This window comes from Pagrus major, chromosome 21 (genome assembly GCF_040436345.1).
Source record: "Pagrus major chromosome 21, Pma_NU_1.0".
Lineage (NCBI taxonomy): Eukaryota > Metazoa > Chordata > Actinopteri > Spariformes > Sparidae > Pagrus > Pagrus major.
This window is the reverse complement of record NC_133235.1, coordinates 7,553,454-7,578,792: the sequence shown is the minus strand read 5'-3', so window position 1 is coordinate 7,578,792 and position 25,339 is coordinate 7,553,454. Positions and strand designations below refer to the sequence as shown.

General features: G+C 38.8%; 1 protein-coding gene across 1 annotated transcript in view; it reads left to right on the top strand.

Moving 5' to 3' along the window:
* Nucleotides 1-2,400: 2,400 nt before the first annotated feature.
* LOC141016814 (solute carrier family 12 member 7-like) overlaps nt 2,401-25,339 on the top strand; it is a 34,999-nt gene continuing 12,060 nt past the window's right edge. The window contains exons 1-10 of the mRNA XM_073491364.1: nt 2,401-3,126; nt 11,382-11,473; nt 12,482-12,613; nt 18,537-18,683; nt 19,658-19,712; nt 21,827-21,957; nt 22,049-22,161; nt 22,246-22,350; nt 24,244-24,434; nt 24,571-24,753. Coding sequence (XP_073347465.1) covers nt 2,979-3,126; nt 11,382-11,473; nt 12,482-12,613; nt 18,537-18,683; nt 19,658-19,712; nt 21,827-21,957; nt 22,049-22,161; nt 22,246-22,350; nt 24,244-24,434; nt 24,571-24,753 — 1,297 coding nt within the window. The 5' untranslated portion in view covers nt 2,401-2,978. The remainder of the gene's footprint in view (nt 3,127-11,381; nt 11,474-12,481; nt 12,614-18,536; nt 18,684-19,657; nt 19,713-21,826; nt 21,958-22,048; nt 22,162-22,245; nt 22,351-24,243; nt 24,435-24,570; nt 24,754-25,339) is intronic.

The window sequence follows — 25,339 nt, the reverse complement described above, 5'->3', positions numbered from 1 at the left end:
TTAAAATGTTCTAAAACTCAGCTCTTTCTTGCTTTTTTTTTTGGAAAAAGAGATGAAAAAACAATATGTGCCGCTCTATTTTACACCACTGTCTAAACGTAGCTGAACAAATAGCAGTTTTCTTTTGTGGTATGCAGTGTGGCTTTTGTGGCAGGGAGATTATCTGATATCAGGCCAGCTGTACAATGGGTGTCTACAGGTTAAACATGAGCCATGTTTGCTTTAACTACTGTTCCAGTCCACTTCTGTTTATCAACGTCTACATTTCATGGCTATATTTACACTGTTTTTCATATTAACTATATCATTGTTCAGCAGTTTTGAAATAGCCCTGGGAACGAATAGCTATAAAAGACAAACATCTGGTCAAACATCTGGACAGCCCGTATTTTAAAGATGCAGATGGACTGCTACATTCCAGTTTTTCAAGATCCCTCCACTTAAGTTTTAGTCAGCCAATCTTGGGGACTGGATTTTTGGAATGTTTAAACCGTGTCTTAATTCCTCTGTCAAACAAATAGGTTAAGGAAAGTGGATCCAAAGTAATGTAGGCCTAAGTGGCATGGACAAAAGGAGGATAACACTCTCTAGCATCAAGCAAAGCACACATAGTCACAGTAAATGCAATGACCAGGAGACACTAGTTTAGAACTACTATATATGGCTTGGAGTGAAGACTGATGTACTCAATTCACGATCTGGTAGTTCACATTAATGTCCCATAAAATTACTGTCTCTGTCTGCTTTCACATATTTGTCATCATCGAATAAGCAGAGAGCAATAAAATCTCAGAACAGTGTTGTAAAAGTAAAGTTATTGTGGTAAAACATTACTTTGGTCACCCGTACAAATAGCACTTGAGTTAAAGTCTTAAAGTATCAGATATCAAAAAGTTATTTTCTGGCAATAAATGTACTTGTATTAAGTATCAAAAGTACAAGTGAAAGTAAATTATACACAAACTAACATTTACTGTATGTACTGCGTATAGTGTACTCTATATTGGGGGCCAGCCGAATATCAGATCCAATATTCAGCTTTGAGAAGCAATGTTTTTTGTATTATAGTTGTCGATAAACTATTACATTAACCAGGAAGTTTTGTTTTCACCCATGTGCATTTGTAGGTTGGTTTGTCAGCAAAAATGGTCTGGTATGGTATGGTGCAGATCTGGACAAATTTCTTTAACATTGGAGGTTTTTCCACAAAATTTTTGATTTCTCAGGGAATAATGCAGGGATCTTGACAAAAAAAATCAGGTGTTTTTAGGTGGCTGGTATCTACAAGTGAGTACAATTTGATGCGGATATGGTGAACTTAAATTATTGTCAAGCAGTTGTGGGTAGTTTAAAATTTAAAGTGATACAGAGCTGTGGAGTTTGAAATTGGATTAAGCTTGATTAAAATAAAGGTGACTGTTGGGACTGTGGAGGTGTGCGCTCTCCTATGTGCCATTTTAGTTTTAAGATTGCGCTATTGGCTCTGCAGCATGCAATCTGTAAAATAACTAGTAACTAAAGTTCTTCAATAAATGTAGTACAGTTAAAAAGTACAAAATCTACAGAAATTCTCAAGCACAAATACCACAAAATTGTACTTAAGTGCAGTACTTATATAAATGTACTTGGTTACATACCATCACTGTCTTAAACAATGACGTGTGTCAATGTAGCCACATTTTTAGGGGAAAAAATCCATTACACAAAGAATAATGTCAGTGCTGTGGATTAAATAACATAATTATAAATTGTTATTAATAAAACAGAGAATGAGAGGTAATATATGGCTTCAGGCTAAGGATAGCCTCTTACAGAGGAACATAGCAGGAAAGTTGCCTGTTGATTGTTCGTTGCACCTCAAGATATAATAATTGTATGATGTAAAAAATACATTTAAAAAACAAAACAAACTCACAACCATACCTATTCTATTGTATTCTACAGTTAGTTTCAACCGGATAACAAAAATGTCATTCTTAAAAGCAGTCTGGTCATATTTACTATACCACTGTATGAAAATGTTAAACAGAAATGCTGCAGGGAAAAACAGCGACTGATTAAGACACAATACTTGTCTTAACTCTTTAAGACAATCTTGCGTAATAAAACCATTCCCACAAACAGAAAACAATTCTTGTTTACTTGTGTCCATTGTTATTAGCTCTGTCCTTTTCCCCTGTGGAGAATACAGAGGAAAGTTGCTGTCCAAGGCTTTCAAGGTGCTTCCTTTGCTGACACAATGTGTGTGCGCATGTGAGCATTTGGTGTCGCCCTTTGCTCAACATCAGCACTTCACCACTACCCATAATGCACTGTGGGAAAGGTAACACCCATTTTGTTTACCTGGAGGAAACCAGAGGCGGAAACTGCCAGACTGAAGAGAAAAGAGGAAACAAAACCAAGGACAGAAGAAGAGAAAAGAAAAGAGTTAAAATTGTACTCATTATATATTAGACACTTTTTTATTAGCAAAGGGGGATTGTAAAGTGTTTGGATTCTTTTACAAATACTTTAAGGGTTTGTTGGTAGGGACCTTTAGGCATGACAAAGGTATGAGTGAGAGAAGTGGGACAGTCGGTAGTGGGAGGAGCTGCAGGGCTCTCCATGTATGGACTCTGTTCAAATGGTAAATAGAGGGTCACATGGGGCAATAGTCTTAGAGCAGTGGGGGGAAAAGGGAGGGAAAGAAACAAGGAGAGAGAGAGTGAAGACATACACACTGCTGGACTTTGGCCTGCCTCATGTGCTGGAGGCAGCACTTACACCCTGAGTTTAGAGGACACTGGATCACACAAGAAAGAGAAAGGAAACAAAACAGTTAAGTGATTGTCATGTTGTGGTCAACATGAATCCTCAGCTTTCCTGAGGGCCCTATGTCTCCCACTTGACATTCTTTGGATATTTTCTTTTTGTTTCCTGCTTGTTGTCACTGGACACTGGAATCTTCATACTTTTTTCTGGACAACAGAAGAGCCAAAATGCCCATCAACTTCACTGTAGTGCCAGTGGAGGATGCGGAGGGTGACAGCAACAGCGCGGCTGAAGCTGAAGGCAACAAACCAGTCAGTCTGGGCAAACTGTTTGGGGAGAAAAAGGATGAGGACAACTTACAAGGATCCAACTCAGGTAGGGATACGGTGAAAAACTAAACCTCCTCTTTGGCTTGTAGACATGCTCACACACTCAGGGAGGTCTGTTTTCAATACCCTCTTATTTCTGTCCGGGGTCGTGAGGAAGCCGAATCCTTTCCCATCATGCACTGGGTGAAGGATGGGAGTAAAAATGTGTAAGATTGCTAAACTGTATGTGTCATCACTGAATTGACAAACAGACGCACGATGACACAGTCAGATACATGTTATGGCAGGCACATTCTGCACACAAACAAATGCACACACAGCTTTTAAGTGTGACGTTGTTCAACCAGCCAGAACTTTCTGTGGTAGGAAGATGGGACTGTGTACTTGTTACTCAGGTCTGGTTTACTCTGATTGATGGTTGGTGCTGTTTGGCTGTAATGTTGGGCTCTATGTCTATTATAAAAGAACACAAACTACAAACACAGAGAGAGAACAGAGAACAGGAACAATATGCAGAAGTAGAAGAAAAAAGCTTAAAAGTTTTCAGACCGACAAACCATGGAACAGACGGGAGGTACACATTATGATCTTCTAGCTTCTATGATCATTTGATTTTTACCTCCAAAAAATAGTGCCAGAACATAAAACATAGAATAGTGAAGAACCTGCAGTGCATTATATCTAAAAAAATTCAAACAGAGCATATTTTAACTGATTTACCTTAGAAAATATTATTATTCATTACTGTCCTATAAGAATGACATGTATTTGTTAAGCTAGCTGTCTGTTTCTTTGTCTCAGGATAATGAATTAATATCAAATCAAATACATAAAAATATGCGTTACTGAAAGTTCATCATATGAAGTGACTTTCATAAAACACTGTTTTCAATTGAGCTTCTATTGAACCCCATCTGAGATATGTTATGGCAGCCCAGTCGGCCGAATACTGCATGTGTCATACATATCACATATAGCATTTCTACAATATGTGTCATTTTTGTAAGCGTGAAACCACTGGATATTTTTGAAGAGACAATGGGGCATTTTTCAGCCAAACAAATATGATTTTTTCCTAAACCTAACCAGACCATAAGCACCGTGTTGGAATTGAAAACTGAACCCAAAGAAACATAAAGAAATGTACATTTTTAATCTGTGGTCTGCAGACACATACACTGCCAACATTTATTGCAGTGATTGGTTGGTAATGATCATAGGCTGTGTCAAAAATCACTTCCTTGAATCCGAGGGATTATCATTATTTGTCCTTGTCACTGCTAGGCATTGAACACTTAAAATACATGGTTGTATCAAGTTGCACATATAATATATAATATATTTTATACCAGCAAAGACCAAACACAACTTGAATATTTTAGCACCAGCAATCCTGCTGTCCTTAAACACTGATGATACAGTGCTGTGTGCACTACCACTTAACAACTTAACTTAACAACTATGACAAAATACAGCTTTACAGGCAGAACCTTTATTCTTGTTCAGCTGAGGTATGTCCCTGAAGCTGTAATGCTAAGCCTTCGGCAGCAATGCCACGACATTGGACAATGTTAGCCCTGACTGACCTCTTCCTTAGCCTTAAACTCAGTAGGAAACTCGAGGTTGGTTGAGGTTATTCACTAGAGTCTGGTTTTCAGGCCCTCCAACTCCTGACAGAGGGCACCCTGCTCTTCCCTCAGCGTCCAAATCAGCTCCTGATCCTCTCTGATCCTTTTGATGTCAGACCTTTTCTCACTTTATCCTCTGCCTCAAGTTGTTGCTGATGGTGGTCTGTTCATTGAGGCAACTGTTCAGTTAGCTCTACTTTCCAGATTTTGCTCATTATGGAGCTTGTTGGTCCGGTGTTTAACCTGGGTCTGACTGCCATCTCCGTTGAAAGTTTTCTGTCTCTCAAAGGTGTGTGTCGCCTGTTGACAGGTGTGAAATGATTAAAAGATCTTAAATCTTTTAATCACAGAAAGGTTATTTTGCATCATTCATTGCAGCAGCATTTTAGTCATGTGCCATCTCAGTTGTTGTACGTCTTGTTTTGCATCTCTTTCTCGTTGTGTTGTGTCTCTTTGTGTCCGGTCAAGAGAACAAGAACTGTTAAAAGTCACTTCATACAGGCCTGTTCACTAATCCATTATTATACTAGCAGGTATACTACTACTACTTGTTGTGACTCTGGTAGCAGCAACCCTGGCCACACTTTGGGCCCTGCCCCTATTGCCATGCTAAGTTGTGGTCATCTCATCAGCTAGCTTTAACATGATATAGCTCTCTTGCTTTAGCTGTATAGTATGTCAGACAGTGCAGTGAGTGTGATGGTAGATTACCATATACCATCTATATTACTAAGGCAGGCAGCTGGAACAGCAGTTTGCTATGATTTTATTATCTGTTTTGTAGTGACTACAGATTCAAAAATCTTTTTTCAAAGACATTACAATTCTGAGAGTTTTGACTAAATTGTGCGCTGCGTTTTGCCTTTATTTTTATAGCAAATTAATATGGTAGTTTTTATTGGGTCAGGATCCAACTGTACCAAGAGATATAGGCGTAAATGAGAGATGTAAAACTATAGGGAAGTGAAAACACAATGAGGGAAAAGGGGTTAGAGATGCGGTGTTGGCAAGTGTATGGCCCTTATTTATACAACGTGCTTGGTTGTTAATTTAATATTTTCTGTGTTTGAAGTTACAAAAGTCTATCTGGGTTAACCCTTTCCCTAACCTCCTCTCTGCCTCTGACATTTGAGCTGCTGTAAAAATTGAATTTCCCTGGTGCAGGATCAATAAAGGGTTTGTCTGGTCTTGTCTTATCTTATCTTATCTTGTCTTATCTTGTCTTGTCTTGTCTTGTCTGATTTACATCATTTGGTTCTGCAGAGTTGTTGGGTTGTTCAAACATGCATGAATTTTTCCGGAACCTGGAATGTTGTGACATCAACAGCTCTGTTACAAGTACATACAAATTTGAATAAGGTGTGTTTTCATAAACTAGTTCGGAGCGACTGATCTAAACTTTGCATACTTTCATGAGAAGGTGGTGCCCAAGGCTAGGTTATGCATGGATGTAATAAACTCAGTAGAAGAAGAAATGGCTTTTCCAAAAACGGCAACAGCCACATCGAGCAAACGTATACGTTTTTTCTAACCATGCCGTTTCCTCTCTTCGAAAGTACATAACATTTAACCATATTATAAGTCTTTATAAACGTGTTTCACTACGTGTTTCACTACATCATTTAGCTGTAACCAAATTGTCTTATTTGTCCTTAACTACTTATTTTAATAAGACAGTTACTGAAAACAATTGCTCATTCTTTGCAGGACTCTTCAGTCCAAATGTCAGGCATACACAGCCTTTGTACAGGGTTTTCCCAATAAAAAATTAAAAGGAATGAGGACTCTAGTCTGGCCCTTTAGAAAAATACATTAAAAAGCCTTCTTTTTATCGCAGGTGGTAAAGGTCTCAAAGCCAGAGAGCACTGTAGGTATCATAAATCCGTTTATTAGTGGCAGTTCAGTGGGTACTTTTACCTTTACCTAGTTTTCACTGTAAAGTCACAGAACAGTGCTCAAGAGGACACACACCAGTATTCACACAGTGCTGATTAGACAAGATGCCACCTATACAGACCATAACATCTTAGTACCATCATTTTCCAAAGCAGTATCGTATGACCACATTTCATGTTCCATTTTTTGCTGCTCAGCAGGTTTTGCAGAAGCCTCTATTTTATAACTCAAAACCAATCGAACAAGAAAGCTAATAAATATTCATGAACTGTAGTGACTTAGGAGTATTAAATATGTAGCCATCAACGTTCTGCCTCTGTTGTAATGACTGAACAGTGCAGCCACAACCACCCTGTCATGACACATACCCCTGTCTCTGGAGTAACTTCCAATAGTCAATGTAAACAGTTTGGATTGTGTTTGTTAAGGGCTCTCAGTACCATTCCCTAATCATCATGTCCTCTCCATTGGGCATCTACTGAGCACTTCTACTGTGCAGAGGAAAAGGATGTTAATCGTGTAGCATGATTTCTTAAGTGTTGGCCTGGTGGGGTCGGCCAACTGCCAACAGAAGCTGCCATCCTGCTTCAAAACTCCTCCTGTGCAGTGATTATAAAGGAAGTGTATTTTTAGGTAAGTCCCATGTAACTTGTTTTTAGCTGGACTGTCACATGTGTGACGCCTCAACAAGCCGGTTTGACACTCTCTGAACTGTACAGGGTGTGCATGGTTATGGGTTTGTGAAGCTCTGACGCTTGGCTTCATTCTATCACTTCCGTTGGACCAATTATATGACTTAGACTTTGACTAATTGCCACAACATAGCTTTGGCACTCCACCTCTCTGATAATTCACAATGGCAGCAATAAAGAACATTTAACTTAAGCACCCAAAAATCCTCAATTCAAAAAAAGCAACCAAGAGATACAAAAGATGTTGTAAAACAGTACACATCTAAACAAGCTAGCAGATGTTACCTTTTTTAATAGGAATTTAGCCATTTAGCACCAGGACTTGCTCCCCCACGTGCCAGTGTTCAACCGAAACAAGATTCCTTCAGCACTATTTTCCAGGGGTGATACAAACAAGCCAGAGCAATTCCCCCAGTACCATAATGGTAATGCCTGCAGGCAAACATTTCTCAAGCACTGACACAGCGCTGTGGAGATAGGTCTGGCTATGCACACATTTTTATGACTCAGCTTTCTCTTGAAGTAAAAGTCCTGTTACTGTTAAGGTTAATTTATCACATCACTTCAACTGGGGACATAGGATCCATCTGCAGAGTGGGCATTCAGTGTTAACATAGACATCAAATACATCTTAGTATCCTTTTTTGTCTTATGTTAATCATTTGGCAGCTTGTTGTATAATTCTGTGTTCTACATAGTATAATGTACTGGTGACCTGAGCGTCTTGGACACCCTGCTGTTGTATATATAGAAATAAGGACATCTGCTGGTTAACATGATTACTGCATGGGAAGCTTTTCAATTTCTTGGATTTTGAAATGAAAGAACTGCTTGTGAGTATTAGAGAAACACATTTTGTGCACACCTGAAGTGGAAGCTGTTAACTTGTATGTATATGTTTGAAACACTTCATAATTCCCTCTGCCATTTTTCATCTCTTTTGTTGCAGCAATATTAAACACATCTTTAGGATCAATTAGATTTTGTTAAAATTAGTAGAAGTAGTTTTTTGAAAAGTGTTTTGAAAGTCAAAGTTAGTGTTAGTTGAAGTTTGTTGGAGTTGGATGAAGGTTCACACACGTACAGTAACATGCTGTACTGTATATGTGTGTTACTCTGACTCAACAGTCCAACAGACTAAATTTCATAATAATAATTTTTCATATTTACTATATGCTTTGCTGACAAAAATACAGTAAAGCTAAAGAGACAAATCATCAATTCATTTGCTGAAAGTGTACTCTGTGGTCAAAGAATTCCAATTTTAAAGATGTGGGCCAAAAGCATGATTTGTAACATCAAAAATAGTTGTAGGAGACATCTCCTGTCAAGTAGTGGAACTTGACAGTAGATGGAGAGGAAAAATTGACAAATTATATATTCAACTGTGGGAAAAGAAGTAGGTGCCATTTAAAGAACTTTCTTTGTGTAAAAACCATATCAGAAACACATTATTAGTCAAAGTGCTTTTATATACATCTTAAAGGAGCAATATGTAAGATATGGAAAGAATTTAAATTTAAAACATAAAAACAAAAAAGAACAGATATTGTCAACACAATATGAAGACACATGTATTGAGTTGCAGAGATGTATACTGAGGTTCGCATGCTAACCAGCAGCCCACTGCCCATTCTGTCTCATACCACGTTGACTGGCTCTACGCCTGCTGCTAATCCCTAACTCTCTCTTGCTCCTCTGCTGCTTTATATGGCATCTGTGCTTGTTGTGTCTTCTGGTACTGAGGCACTGTAAATCACCTCTGTAGCGGCTGTATCACCTGTCTGTTAACTGACCTCCACTGAGGCTGAGCCCTGTTGCCACTTAGCTCTATGGCTAACTGAGCTACTTGCTAACGGCAGTTAGTCGCTACAACCAAAGATAGCTACAGCAAAGAGTAGCCTAGAGAGCAGCAGTTATAAGTAATGCTGCCCCCTATAGTTTAGGAGCTACCTTCAAATTCTGGTAATTTCTTCCTAAATACATCTGTAAGTATGATTAGTAGGTATGATAACTTCATTATTGTTGTTTTCACACCACATCCTGCCCCCTTGTCTTTTCATTCAAAGGGAATGCAAAGGTAACTCTAAATGCATCAGGTACCGTATGAGTTATGAAATATGCATTAGTGTGACATAGTTTATTCCAGCTTACTTGATGTTTCCAAGGTGTTTCTTTAGGTTTATTTCTATTAATATTACCAGTGGGATCACAAGAGTTCACAAGAGTTAGACTGCCATATTCCTAACACAGTGATCAGATAGACACTACCTTGTTATTTTATGTGCTTGTCACAAGCTATCATCCTAAAGTCATCCTCCTTTCCTTTTGTACAATGTGATGTTTTCCCTTACGTCATTCTTATTCCCATGACAATCAAATCAACAGCCGAGGATGGATTCAAAGTGGCTGCAGAATGCCGCAAAATTAACACTGATAACAGATCTAACCCTGACATGAACTTTTGCACAATGGGGTTTTAGATTTGCCCATAAAGACCCTTTAGTTTGTTGAAAGGAAAGAAGTTCTGGCTTGGAGCCCACTGTTGGCACAAATATAAGCAAAACCAGCCGTCATACTTAAATAATCCACCCAGCTCCTTTTTTGCATGCTAGATTTTGTTATAATCCCCACAATATCATGTGCATCCACAGTGTACTGTTCTTCTCATTGACTGCTCTTCATTGATCTCTGAACAACTGTTAGGCCTTGGGTTATTCAAGGCAATAAAGACAACATTGTAGTAGTTTGATGACATACCAAAAACGTATGAACTGAGATCGCTGCATGAAAGCCAGGCGCAACAGAAACCAAATATAGAAGCAGCTTGAAAGGCATATATTGATGTTACCCTCATGCTGCTTTGTCTTTTCAAGGGTGTACAAAAGCAGATTGTAGTACAGTATTGGACTCTTAACATATCCAGGTTCCTTTTAAATGAAATGTTTTTAATTTTAAATTAATTTTACATTAAAGTTTAAGTGGAGTTCGCCATAATTATATTTCCACACAGCAACATTTCAAAAAATGGCTGATTAAGAACAATTATGACAGCGAGGACACCACCAGATAGTTTGATCTCACATTCTTCAAAACAGAAGTCAACTAAAAACAGACCTTGACATTTTTATTCATAGTAAAGTAATTAAGTAATTAAAATGAGTAATCAAACTCAAAGGTGGCATTGTATTTATACAATATATTTCGATTGATAACACTGAAGTCATTGGTCATGTCTGACAAAAGCTCACTGATGGGGACGGCCTTCCATTCCGAAACACAGCTGTTCCGAATCTGACTTTTAAGTTCCAATTACTTCCCAATAGGGTTAGGGTTAGGGTCAGGGGTTCCCCAATAGCCTTTTCGGAATAGCGGGGTCTTTAGAAAAAATGGGAAACCCCACCATTACGAAGAATGGAAGTCTATTTTCGGAACAGAGGGGTTTCGGAAAGGCGGGGTATAACCCTCACTGATATGAGCGCTGCAGCTGTTTTAGCTAACGTTAATGTGAGCTTTACAGGGTGTGCTGCCTCACAGCTTTTGTTTCTGAAGGTTTGATCTGCTGCCAGTCATTTTCTTCCAAATTTAAAAAAACGACCTGCCTTGGTACCTGGAAAATGGCACGATCAGCTAATGTTAATAGCCTACAAAACACTCTGCTGGTCTTCCTGAAGCACACAAAAGACAGTCTTCTAGTTATAATTTGTGGTGTTGGCAGACAACATGACTTTCATTTTGACTAGCCTATGTGTTAACAAAAAATATATGGTCCATGTGGAAGATTCTGCATTTTCAGCCATCCTATTTGGCAAACAATGACACAAATGAGATGCTACTAAAAATCCAGTTTGAATGACACACAGGGGGATCACTCTACAATCACTCTTACGCGTCTTGTTCACTACCACTACTATAAATACAGCTCTGCTAGGAATACCACTGCAGTACATCTAATAATACAGTAAACTTGTGCTGCTACAGCTGTTACATACTACACATAACCTGATGATCCTGCTGCTGCTGTTCTCTTGCTGCTCTATCATATGTGCATCTTACATGTGTGTTTTTCCTTTATATTCCACCAGGAGAAGACAACCAGACAGACTCCAGTCCATTCATCAACTCAGACGATGACAGAGAACACTTTTATGAGGGCAAGAACATGGCCCTGTTTGAGGTAAGACAACAGTTGTATTACTCCAAATGTACACTGTGAAAGCATTTTAGGCACATATCAAAAAACTGTACAGTCAATTAAGCTTGTATGCTTAATTGTATAAGCTAATTCATGTTGCTTATGATCTATGGTACAAGAAGTTTATATCACTGCATGTTGTGTTACCTGACATTTTAGAATTACTAATTACAGGTAAAATACTTAAAGCTGCTGGCATAGAAATTAAAGACACGTATATGATCACAAGGCGTGCAAAAGACAAATGCCCATCTAAGGAGAAGCTCTCAACAGAGGCCAAGGAGCGATTAATTACAACATTTAGATAATAGTTAGATAATAGTGGGGAGGGATAGATAGGGTAAGGGTTAGCTAATGTCATACAAACAAAATGTTGATTAATCATGTATATAACTGCAGTCACATATGCAAAATCAACATTCTCTCATTTACTTCCATGCTATGGGAGCATAGGAGCAAAAAAAAAACATTTGCATCCGAAGCAAATCCGCGACTTGGCTTCACTGAGTTCCGAGAATCACATTGTGCACCGCCCACAGTGGGGGATTTTCCTCCGCCTGCATATGCGTGTCTGACCACAGCCTAATTTATCTCCTGGTATCTAGCAAAAATGAGAAAATGTCAAAGCTGTAGGCACACACTTACTATGTCCTTCAGACTGCACTCACAACACCTCCACATGATCTACATTTTTTTTTGTTTGTTTGGTGGTTGTGCGATAGGCCGTTACAGCTCACTACACAACAGTGTTCAAAGACCATATTGAAGCTGAAGTTTAACCAAGTTACACCTAGTGGATGAAAGTTGACACTACCTATCTAAATTGTTGGTAATGGTGTACAGGTGATGGCTTGATGATGTCACATTTCCAATTCCTGTGAAAGTGTCCGTGCACCTGCTTGCATTGTTGTACTGTGCTGATGTAGTTGATGGAACAGAATGTGCTTGCTTTAGTTAATGCATTTCTCTTCTCATTCTCTCTCTCTGCAGGAGGAAATGGACAGTACCCCTATGGTGGCATCCCTTCTCAACAAGCTGGCCACCTACACCAACCTGACCCAGGGTGTTCGTGAGCATGAGGAGGCAGAGAATGAGGATGGAGTTAGGAGGGTCACTGTCGTGGTACGGACCTCATTGTCAGTTTCAGTTCAGGGGTACATGCAGTAGAAAACCAATTCTGCTTGGTTTCCTCTCATTCAAAGGGCACTCCAGCATAGAAAATACAGAAAACCTGCATTGGCAGTGGAATCTTTAGCATGAATAAGGCCACATGAAAAATACACAGCTCTCCCATTCATTTGAATTTAGCTAGCCTTGAAAAAAGACACAATATTAAATGTATAACCTTCTGAGCAAATATCATGTATGCTTTTCAGTTTTCAGTCTGTCGAGCTTTGTATATTGTTCACAGGCGACTTTGATCTTTGGGATCATGAAGGGATAAAGCAGCCCATAAACATATCGAAAGAATGGAATGTATTGTCGAGATGTGCCGTTTCTTAAGAAGTCTTTCATCTTACGAGAATTATTAAGAACTAATTCATAATTTGCCTGTAGGACAAAAGACATAAACTGTTCTCCAAGCTGCTCAAGCGCATCAAGAGAGACTGGGCAATCTTTAATGTTCAGATTTGAGTTTAAGAGACTGCTGCAATGTTGTTGTTGTATGTTAATTAAGACCATATGTACAGTAATGACGTGGGAATTACCACTAAGGGTAATCTTAGAATCTAGTGGAAAACATTACATTCATCGTTGTGATGTTTTTGAGGGCCGCTTTTATCTTTTTCTTTGCAGATCTGTTCCTCTATGATCATTTTAGATATACAGGCTAAACAGAAAATCATAGGACAGGGACACATGTTTTGTGTGTGTGCGGCTCTGTATGCCCGTAAATCACATTAGTGCTGGCTTTAATTTAAGAGTGTGTACATGCATATCGCTCAACAGTGTAGGTAACAGCCCTTTGCACAGTGCAATAATGGAACTCTGGTCCTTATCCTGTAAATGACAAGTAGGGCTGTGACTCATGATTATTTTGATGATTGACGAATGACTTGGCACAACACGACTAGTTTTTTTAAGAAGACATTTTGAATAGCCCTCTTCATCCAACCAGCATTCCAAACCTCTAAAAAGTAGACTATACCTAAAAAAACTACCAAATATTCACATTAAGCTGGAACCATTTTTTTTTTTTTTTGCAGTTTTGCAGTTTTGCTTCAACAATTACAGATTCATTAATTATTAAAATTGTTACAGATCAATTTTCTGTTATTCGACAATTCAACTAACGTCGTCCAGTCATTTGACTTAGTACTTCTATCTGAGAGAAACCTGAAGGAACAAAATCCCTCTCAAGCCTGTGTCTGCAATGAAGACCTCATTTCATTTAAAAAGCCATATTCAAAGGGAGTCCTACTAGTTTTCCATGTACCAAGTCCCTGCCACAGCGGCATGGGTTCCAGCCTGGGGCCCTTGTTGCATGCCACCCCCATCCCCCTTTCCTATCACTCTTTAGTGGCACAAAAGTTTAAGAAATTAGTCTTATAAAAAGCTGCATTACCTGTTATGGACACCTGTTATATGTCCTGAAGGTCCAGTAGCTACACGCTATAACCATTTTCAGGGTGACTGACTGATAAATGGGGCTTCTCTACTGGCACTTTGGCCACGCCCAGTGAAACCATGTTGTTCTGATATGCCTCTCTATTAACAATCTCACCAGACTGAGTTGAGCCTAGCCTGGCCTGAGATGGACCTTCCCCTCAGTAGGGCCAAAGCAGGCTATGGCCAACCCATGATGACTCCTCGTCACCCCTCAAACAAGACTGTGTTACGATACTCAACACGTGTTTTTGAAGGGACAGACATGAGAGAAAGATGTTCATAAAAGCCTCTGTGCATTCAGTTCTCAGTAATTGTAATTGTAGTAAATGTTGTAGCTTCTAATTCAATCTCTGTGGTTTGAAGTTTAGTTTCGGGGGACTGTGAAGAATCTATTGGAAATTGGTAAGAGTACTTACAGCCGCTCCTTTGACCACTTATTAAGACAAGCACATCATCGGTTAAAGACACACCTTTATGCAGTTAGACCTGTTCTCATGAAAATGCAAATCCCTGCCCCGGTTGGTGGAAGTGCTGATTCAAGCCAAGCCAACACATGTTGATGGAAAAGCCCCAACAGTGGAGTTCTTCAGTTTCTTTGATAACATACATGGGCTGTTGCATGAAGCCATGTGAAAGGTTTACTATACAGAACAAAAACAAAGTTAAGAAGATGAGGAAGTGGGGCAGATAGCAAGAGAGGGAAGGACAGGGGGATTTTAAGGCAGATGGTGAGAGATAACATATTCTGACCTTGAAATCTATCCATATTGAAACGCTTGGGGTTCATGTGACAGATCTTTCAGAAAGCAGTGAGGGTAAACCTCACACCCAGTAAATGTGCAATACATTAAGATGAGATGTAAGATAAGGTATTTGTCCGAAGGGAAATTGCTGTGCAACAGTTGCAGTACAAAACAGAGAAAAGTGCAAATATGAACAAAGACAGATTTTCAATAAGCTGCAAATAAAATGTGCACAATGTCAGATATGTTATTTACAATGCCTGTTGACCCAAACACAACTGATTGATAACATAACACCTGTAGTGGGCCCACTCAGACATCAGCCAACCTAACACTGTTTCTGTGATAGGACCTTTATAAGTACTTGTTATCAACCTTTGAACAAAGTCCCAAGAACAATCACATCTCCTCTGTGCTTATCCTGCTGTGTGGTGGAAATAACCTGCTCGGCGTGGGAAAAAGACCTGATATCACAAACTAGACTAGTGACATCCATGTTAAGGTTGTGATCAGAAAAGACATTTTCCTCCAGTCAAATACAAACCAAACTGTGAGCTCAAAAGAGTGTGTGGCAGACCCTGTTCTACATCAGTCACCTTGTTGTTGCTTGTTGGCTAACAGTGGTTCAGCCCCCTCAAAGAGAAGAGAACACGTCTGTGGTGTGGGACGTTGTGTTTGAGCGCCAAGTGGAGGTGGAGAGCGGAGTTGTTTCCTCCCTCTTGTGCCAGCTGGCTCACCTGTTGCTGATAGGGTTCAAACTGAAACAGAACAGAGCTGCATGTTAATATGCACTTAAAGCCACTGGTGACAGTCTTTTTTAACAGTTTCCTTTTCCCAGTCTGGGATGATGCTATCACACTATACAGTATGTATATAAGGATACTGAGTAAGTTATGTATAATTTGAATATCATCTGGTCTGTAAAATCTGCTGTGTGTGGGAATAAATGGACTGTAAAAATTCCTGTAAGATAATCCCTGTATTTGTTGGTTCATTGCACTTATAGGGTGCTCATGTAATTTTTCTCAGTCTGAGGACAAAACCTCATTGCTCTAAATAACTATACACTGCTGACAGAAAGGGTTTGACTGAGTCAAATGAAATTATGAAATCAATAAGAATATGCTACCGTCACAACAATACTATCCTCCTTGGTAGTGTTGCTCACACAGAACATCATACAGAGTCTTTGGGTGATCGCAGCTGGACCTTGGACTGTAACTTTGAGTAGAGGCATTGATGATGTTTCCCTGAAACCCGCCCCCTGAATCATAGCTCTGTTTTTTCTTTAAGAGAGCACCAAAAGAGATCAGCAGCCTGAGAGCAAAGAGAATGAAACAGATCAAGCAGAGTGGGTGAGAGGGAGAAAAAATAAGACAAGAGAGAAGATGTGGGAGATCTGGAAGTCAACATCAGGCATTTCACAGCATTTCGACAGACAACTGAGTGCAATGGAGAAGGCACAGGACAAAGTGTTTGTAACTCGAAAAATGGTATGTAGATTTGGTTTTGGGGGGCGAAGTAGTAGAAGTATAACGTACATGTGCAGTGTGATGCATACTGAGATCATGTTAGTGGGACCGTAGGAGCTTAAGCCAGATCGATTTGCTTAAAAGTTGATGTTGTGGTCAATATTTTACCCAAATATCCTGCAACGCATTAAGACTTAGAAGGTTAGAAGTTGTTTTTTTTGTTTGTTTTTTTTTGGGTGGTGTATTTTATTCAGAAATCTGTTGCATTGAAAGGAAGATAAAATTTAAATAATTTTAGAGAATTTTTTTTTTCTTTACACAGATACTCAGTGTAGATATTTGAGGTTTAATACAAAATAAATAATTCATTCATGTTGTAATTACACCAGGAGTAAAATTAAAATCTACCTTGACAGGACAGCAATTAGGGTTCTTGGTGTGCATCTGTAAATTACGATTTCACTGCCAACTGAATTTCCTTAACTTTTCTCTAGACATTTTTATTTGATTTCTTCCTGTTTGAGCTGGTTTTTGTTACACCTTTAACTAGAAAAACCCAGTTGCCTTAATCAACCTTGTAGGGTACAGTAGGGCCATAAACAGCAAGACTACATCCGTGTTGTGCCACAGTATTTAAAAAAGTCACCCTCCACTAGAAAATGTGTTTTGCATATTGTTCCCTCACCTGGAAGTTTTTGCAGAATGATGTATGTGCACAGTTTGTCTTCGTATTGATCCACTAAAAGAGAAAAGTTTCTATATGCCCACCTTAAATCTCAGTTTAACATGTGAAAATAGGTACATGCTGATGCTTGACATGTTTGGAGCCAGTCATGGTCCAGGATGCAACTAACAGAGTATGTGGGAATGTTAGTTTTGACACTTTCTGCACACACACACACACACACACACACACACACACACACACTGAAAAAGGATTCTTCAGTGATGCAGGAGACATCTTGCATTGTAAAATGAGCAACATTTGCATCAACATAGAATTTGTCAATGACTGAGAAGGACCAGATGTACGTTTGATGTATGTAAAGACTCATACAAAAGTAATCCCTCTCAATCACCATCTGTGACCTGCCAGAAATTTGGGGCAGTGTCTGTATCTGCAGAGAAACTGCCCTCTACCTGTTTTTTTCCAAGTCCGGCCTAAATATTAGTCAGCCAATATTACCAGAAGACAGCTATCTGAATATGTTGTCTGTATATTGGCCGATATATCGATATCAGAATTTTACACTCCCCAATATCAGTATTGGCATCGGCATCATCCCCAAAAATCCAGTATTGGTCGGGCTCTACATCTCTCTCTGCATTCAGGATGTTTCAGGGCATCAGTGATTCTGCAGAAAGATAGTTGAGTATTGAGTATCATTCGCATTCACATCAATGTTGGTTAGCCAACGATTTTGACCCAAAGCGTTAGGTTCTGACAACCTGGGAATGAGACTCATCAATCAACTATCTTTCAACTTTAAATGGTACGTTTACGAAACCGCAACCAACTAATCCTGCATAGTATATCTTTAACTTTCTTTGTGGAAAAAAACCTATCCAACACAAATTATTATTAAAAACTGAGCATATTTGCCATGTCTTTAATCATGTAGGAGCAGATCTTTGACATTTTGAAAAAGGTTCTCACGTCTCAGTTTCTAGCCATTGTGTTAAATAAGACCCCGATATTGCATATTGCCTTTAAGGAGAAATGGGAATTCTTTCTTCTAACAGCTTTAATTGTTGCATGCCCACTTAAGTTGCAGTAGTGAATATTACATATGATAAACACATGTAAATAAAGAACAATTACTTTACTACTTCATAACATGTTGTTGTATGAGTTGTATATAAGCCTATGTGCTTTACAACTGCCTTAAATAAAATGAATCCAAAGATTTCAGAAGAGAAGTCAGCATTTTTGTCCCGGTGTCTATTGTTCTGGTGTGTACTTTGTGCTTTAACTGAACAATGGTTCAAATCAGGGTGTTTCTTGCATGCTGTCTTTCCTCTGCCCATACGTTGTGTCACTATTAAAACACATGTCATGGTAAAGGTTTGGCTTGCTTAAGCACACTTCTTGCAGATCATAACAAAATAATTAAGGATATAATGCACCAGATAGTTGAATTATCTCCTCCCCTCCCCTCTCATCTATGTAGTCGGTTGATTCTCATCTGTGTGCATGTGTGTGTGTTTACCCATTCACAGGTCCCACAGATGGGAACCTTCATTGGAGTTTACCTGCCCTGCATGCAGAACATCCTGGGTGTGATTCTCTTTCTGCGTCTCACCTGGATCGTTGGTACAGCAGGAATCCTTGGGTCCTTCGCAATCGTCTCCATGTGCTGCATCTGTGTGAGTTATTTATGAATCCAACTACTAAACATACTGACTTCCTGCTGACATTAAGTAGGAAGACATATGTCTTAAATAGTACAGCTTTTCATCATTTCATTATGTGTTATCAAAATGGGACATACATTTGTCCTATCAAGTGTCCTATCTTCCCTCTTCTTTATTGTTTTAAAATTAACTAGATTGAACAATGATATGTCTGAGATTGAGTCTCACATTTATGGCATGGCAGACAATTACTGTCTGATTTTATGGTGCTGATTAACAATAGTATAAAATCTCCATGCCTGTGCTCAGAGGAGGGTTGCCAAAACAAGCAGAAAATTAATCAGACTTACAACCGGCCTCTTGCGTCAGTAGCTCCACATGGCCAAACAGAGAGCTGACTGTTTGAAGAGTTGGAACTTAATGGCTCTGCACTCATGTGATGTGATGTGTGCTAATCTGCACACATCTCTATCCTCCGATAAAGGGTTAGTAACCCAGTTAGGCTCTGATGCTTTCCACCAAAGAGGAAGGAAAATGAAGAGGAAAATGACAGAGGATAAAGATGTCAATGGTGCTGTTTAAGTGTCAAATACCCGCTGGCATCCAATATAAATTGAGATTCATAGTCAGATAAACTTATTATTTGATACTGTTTATTCTAAAAGGCTTTTTACTGATTTACTGATTGTTACAACTTGTTCTTATTCTGTCAACAGTATGTGCTTATTTTTGATTATCTCCACAAATGAGGTTAAGTTTTCACCCATTTGTTGGTTGTCAGCAGGGTTGCACAAACACTGATAAACAGAATGTCATGAAACTTGAATGGAGGATGTCTCTCGACCCAGAAGAGACCCCATTTACTTTAGGTGTGGATCTGGAGAAAGGGACGGATCCAGGAATTTCATTTCATTTCATTAACATTGCAAGATAGGAAGCTTTTTTTGTGACATTTTCATTAAAGTCTGTCCTCTTTCTCTACACAGACCTTGCTCACAGCCATATCAATGAGCGCCATAGCAACCAATGGAGTCGTCCCAGGTAAATTATTAACCTTTGCGTTCATTATTAATCAGTTTTTTTATATTATGCTATGATATGATCCTTCAACTCTGCCAGAATATAAAGAACCTAGAAATGGAATTCTTTCTGAGCCTTACATGACCTTAGCTAGATATGTTGTGGCGACTTTGTTCAACACCATTTTTTTGGTGGACAAAAATGATATCAAATTTGGTCATGCCTTTACAGTGCTGTAATTTCTAAGTAGTTGTAATTGTTGGGGAAATAGTGGGGCAATCTGAGACACTACACATAGTAAGTACGCACTCATTCATTTGAGTAAAAAATGGTACTTAATGGTTCTTAACTCTGAGATAACACTCGATAATCTGGAGGGTCTTGAGATGATGAGACAGAGCAGATTAAAAAACATCTTTGTTATGCAACAATTATGTTGCTGTTTTTTTTCAACCTTTCCTCTAATCTCAGCTATTTTTCATTGTTGATTGTTTGAAAATTATAACTATGGGCAATTCTGAGAGTAGTCAAATACAGCTATCTCATAGAGAATATTGTCAATGTAGATATATGCAACCTCATTTTAAGGGTACAAGGTAATTTATTCATCATTGTACAACACAGGGTTGCATAGCAAAATGAAAGTTTGTAAACTCCTTTATGCTACAGAAATTACAGAACATATATACTGTTATTTATATACATCCTTTGAATCTGCGTCAAGGTGTATGGAAGCAGCAGCAACAAGATGGTGATGATAATGTAATTGGCATCTTCATATTAAAAGTTCAACATCTGAGAAACACTGTCCATCAACTTTGACTGAGTGTGAGCACCAAGCATCGATGTTATAAACACAGAGTCCATCTCTCCTCATCCAGCTTAGTCCTGAGCTCTGGCGGCTCAGGACACTATCCGCCCATCAAGTGCAACAGCTTGATCCGTGATGGTGGAGACAGTTCTCTGTGGGCACAACAGTCCCTGAGTTCACATTGTTTGGCCAGCCCCAGTCCCATTTTTTCCATTTCCTTTTCCTTCAACCAGACATTAGTCGGGAGCAGCTTTAAACCAAGCTGGATTATTATTATTCCGACTTTCTTCCTCCCTGGGGTGTTCCAGCCTGTCAGTTTGAATTTTCAAAAGACGCAGTGGGCTGTGATGGTTTCAAAGTCCCTCCCACCTTCTTTCTTCTCCACAGATGATGACAGTGTTTCTGCCATAGGCAGTACATGTCTCAGCAATAAAGCCGGGAAAAAAAAGATAATTAAAAAACACAAAAATGTAGAATTATTTGGAGGAGCTAGGAAAATGTTTGGGAACCCCCCAAAAACAGTATTATATAGAAAAGTTATTTTCTTAATTTATAGAAAACTCTTTAATCTAGAAGATTAGAAATTATGCCAATTATGATTCAGTTGCTATCATGCTTTCTATAATAATGGATGTATACCCCCCAAAAAGCCTGGTTAGTTGCTGCACTTAAATGCACTGATGGTATGTGCCCACAGAATCTATCTTTTCTAAGCTTCCCATTCATTGTCTATGTAAGCAGCTATGCAATGCATTCATGTACTGAGTGTTTTGAGAGACGTTGCCCACATTTCCATAAAGTTGAGGGCATGTCTACTTGATGCGAATTAGGGGCATCTAGCACCACTCACCACCTCTGGAAACTCCTGGAAACTATAAATGTTGTTGAGTTAAAATCAAGAGGGAGAAAAGTGCAGGAGAAAGCTTCCAAATGGGCCATCATGTTGGTCTGCTTTGAAATCCCATAGCAGGCATGCCCTGGTTTCATTCGTCCAATCAGCTGCAAGCTGCAGCCGGGAGTGTGTGTGCAGTTCTAGGCCCTCATGTCCCAAAACCTCCCTGTGGACACGTACTACGACCCTAAAATTTTTTAGACCTGCTACATCATGATAAATAATGTTGTCATCTTATATTAAACGTTTTACAAAAAATATAAACTGCTTTTTCATTTGTCAATAATTAATGTTTTATTTTTCTATTTTCACTAAAAAAGAACTGCATTATCTTTTACTGCTGATCAGTGCTTGTGTGTCTTTTAGAAGAAGTATTTAAAAACAGAAATAATAAATTTGATAGAAGTCTAACCTGGATTTATTTCTCACAAGCTGGTGGCTCGTACTACATGATCTCAAGATCTTTGGGTCCAGAGTTCGGAGGAGCAGTGGGTCTGTGTTTCTACCTCGGAACAACCTTCGCTGGATCCATGTACATACTGGGCACCATAGAGATTCTGCTGGTATGTTACCACTCAGACAAACAAGAGCTCAGCTACGTCACATCACTTCTGCTGCAAAGTGATGACACATGCACTCACTTTTCACTTCCAGATGTACATCGTTCCTACTGCGGTAGGCAAAGGTGGAGTGATGCCCAACCACATGCGTATCTATGGCACATGCTGCCTGCTGCTGATGGCGCTGGTAGTGTTTGTAGGGGTGAAGTAAGTATTGACATACACAAACACAGGCACATGCACCACACACACCAGCACACATTCTCACGCTTCCTCCGCATCTTTCTGCAGGTATGTGAACAAACTGGCCCTGGTGTTTCTGGCCTGTGTGGTTCTCTCCATCATGGCCACCTATGCAGGAGTCATCAAGACACTGATCGAACCTCCAGAGTTTAAGTGAGTGATTATTTCTCATCAAGGACTGACTTGTTATCAAGACTGAAATATTTTTATTAACAAAATGTTAAATTGAACTCCTCTAGTTGACAACAATGTAGAAGGACAGATGAGGACTGTTTTTTTTATTCATTACCATGTTCTCTGGCTCATTTTGTCATTTTGTTTGATGTCTTTGAACTTTTTAGAAGTTCAAAGCTTCTATTGAGGTTTTTTAAATAAAGCTTTCAATGAATAAAGCTTTCAATGTCTTTATCACTTCATAACTTTATAAAAATACTTAAATGCTCATTTTAAATAACTGATTCAGCAGAATAAATGGACTGCAGAGTGAAAGTAGATACATAATGAGATCTTTTGTTGTAACTTACTGAGTGAGCTGAAATAGATTTTTTTTAATTTGTGGTTACATAAATATAATTTATGGTGCTGCTAGACTGCCACGAGCGGGAGTACAGACAGTTTTTGACCACAGAGAAAATTCTGTTTTTGAAAGGCTAAACACAAACAATGTGGATCAACGAAGAATATTTACTAAATAAAAACATGTTTACAGGAGTTTGTAAATGATTACATATATCTTTTTTCAATTAATTTTGATTTTTGGACTTTGGACTGAACCCTCTAAACTTGTTGTTAATGCTTGGATCGCACAAGTCGGAAACAATCCTTTACCGCCACCACTAGAATCTAATTCAATCAATCAATCAAACATTCAAACATTCAACCTTGACCCGAGTATTCGCTAGTTAAAAGCCATTTAAAAACTATTGTTTAACGATGGATAATTTGAATAAAAAAATGTTTAAATGTAATTAAAATGTAAGGTAACATACAGTTCTAAAAGCCGTATAACAATTTAATAGATATATTCAATTGAAACTACTGTTATGCTAAATAGTCAAGATTAAAATAATGTAATGTTAATAAAATACAGTTAGGTGATATAAAACAATTACAAGTAGAGGCTGGGAGGTTTAAGATGAAATTTCTAAAATGGCCAAAAGGTATTCAAGTATTGGTTTTAATGAAGTGCTGTATATTGTTGATTATCATTATTATTGGAGTCAGGTGCACAAAAATTTCAGACCTAATTAATGGAATGGTTCGGGGTTTTTTTGGGAAATCTTTTGCGTTTCCTCTGATCAGTAGAGAAAGACTGAGTTGTATTATGATTTCAATCAGGAGAGAGAGCAGTGAATGAAGTAAAGAAAATGTTTATTACAGCAGATGAAGAGATAATTGAGTCTACAGGGAGATTTTATGATCGAGGGGCAGCTGCCCTGGACAGCAGTGAGAATAATCCTCCCATGGAGTCCAGACACTGGTGATGGTGATGGGGGATCGCAAAACAGCAGCATGAATAAACTAAAAGCAGAGAGGGCATCATATTTAAAAAAGACAGCAGCGAGATGATAGCTAATGGTGTATGTCTGCAACTGTAATATTAGATAGCTGATGTGAGCAGCTGAAATAGCTAGATACATAACAAGCAGTTTTAGTTAACTTGCTCTCTGACCGACTGCTACTGAGACAGACTGTAGCCACAGGATGACAGAGCTCTGCTTGTTGCTGTGGCTGTTGTCTTGGTTGTGCTTTGCTTCTTATGATAACAACTGACACACAATAGTTTATGATGGGTGTAACACTATCTATATGCAGGGGATGTGTGTGTGCAGTGATGGTTGTGATAGATAAGTGTTGCTTTGAAGGTGCTGTATTTCCGAACCCCTTTGTTCTGTTGTTTCAGGGGTTCAGGTTAAGGATTTTTTAAAAAGCGCTGTAAAGAACAAAATGGAAAATTCCTCTTTCAATCATTTAAACCTCTCAATTATTCTAAGGTATCTGTTTCCCAAAACACTGTCTTTTCTCTTTTCTCTCCCACCTCTGCAGTGTGTGTCTTTTGGGAAACCGTTCTCTGAGGAACGACAATTTTGAAACATGTGCAAAGTTTGTGAAAAACTACACTGAGACCACCAAGCTATGGCACATCTTCTGCAACACAACCTGTGATGAATACTTTGATTTAAACAACCTGACAGAGATGCAAGCCATACCTGGGCTGCTGAGTGGAGTTATCAAAGGTGAGAAGGAGTCTGAGCCTCCCTCTAGTTTGTTTCATCTCATGCCACTCTCAGGCTAACCCATCAGTTGCATAGCATCGCACAGAATGAATCCTGATGTGCACCTAGCTCATGATGTTGCATGTCTTTCCTTTAGACAACCTGTGGGGGGACTATGGTCCAGCTGGTATGTTCGTAGAGACGAAAAGCCAGCCTTCAGTAGAAGTCCAGGACCCACCAGCAGAGCAACAGCACACTCACCGCGATAAACCCTACGTCTTTAATGACATCACCACCTACTTCACTCTGCTGGTGGGAATATACTTCCCCTCTGTCACAGGTAGATGATAACTCTGTCAAATACTGAACAAATGTTAATATGTCGGAGTGTGAGATTACATCTAATGAAAAGACTGAGATTATTTAAGAGGCTTTATGTGCTTGATGTGGAATGACCTCTTGAATAACTTGGAATGGAATAACTGAAGTGATGTTCTATTTACAATTTTGAGGTACTTCTACTTTACTTGGACATTTCCATTTTATTCTATTTCAAAGATAAATACAAGACTTTTTACTAGATAGTGAAGACAATGCAAAACCTTCATTTTTACCAAGTGTTTTGTGCCCATTGTTGAGTTGTAAAAGTTTTTTTTTTCTTTTTTTATAGAATACGTCAAAAATTCTGCTGTTGCAAATACTGTTTTAAAAATGCACTATGTAGTTTTAGGGAGGACATAAATAAACAAACTCTTTGTTTTCATAACTGAATAAACAAACTGACCTTAAAGGACAGCACAATTTCATACTGTTTTGCTTTGTTTCTATTTGGCGAACCCTGCCACCTCTCTAGCTTCAAACAGTGTTCAGGGACCTTAATTTTCTCTGAGAACCGCTTGTGTATTCAGTTAGGGAAACGATAAATA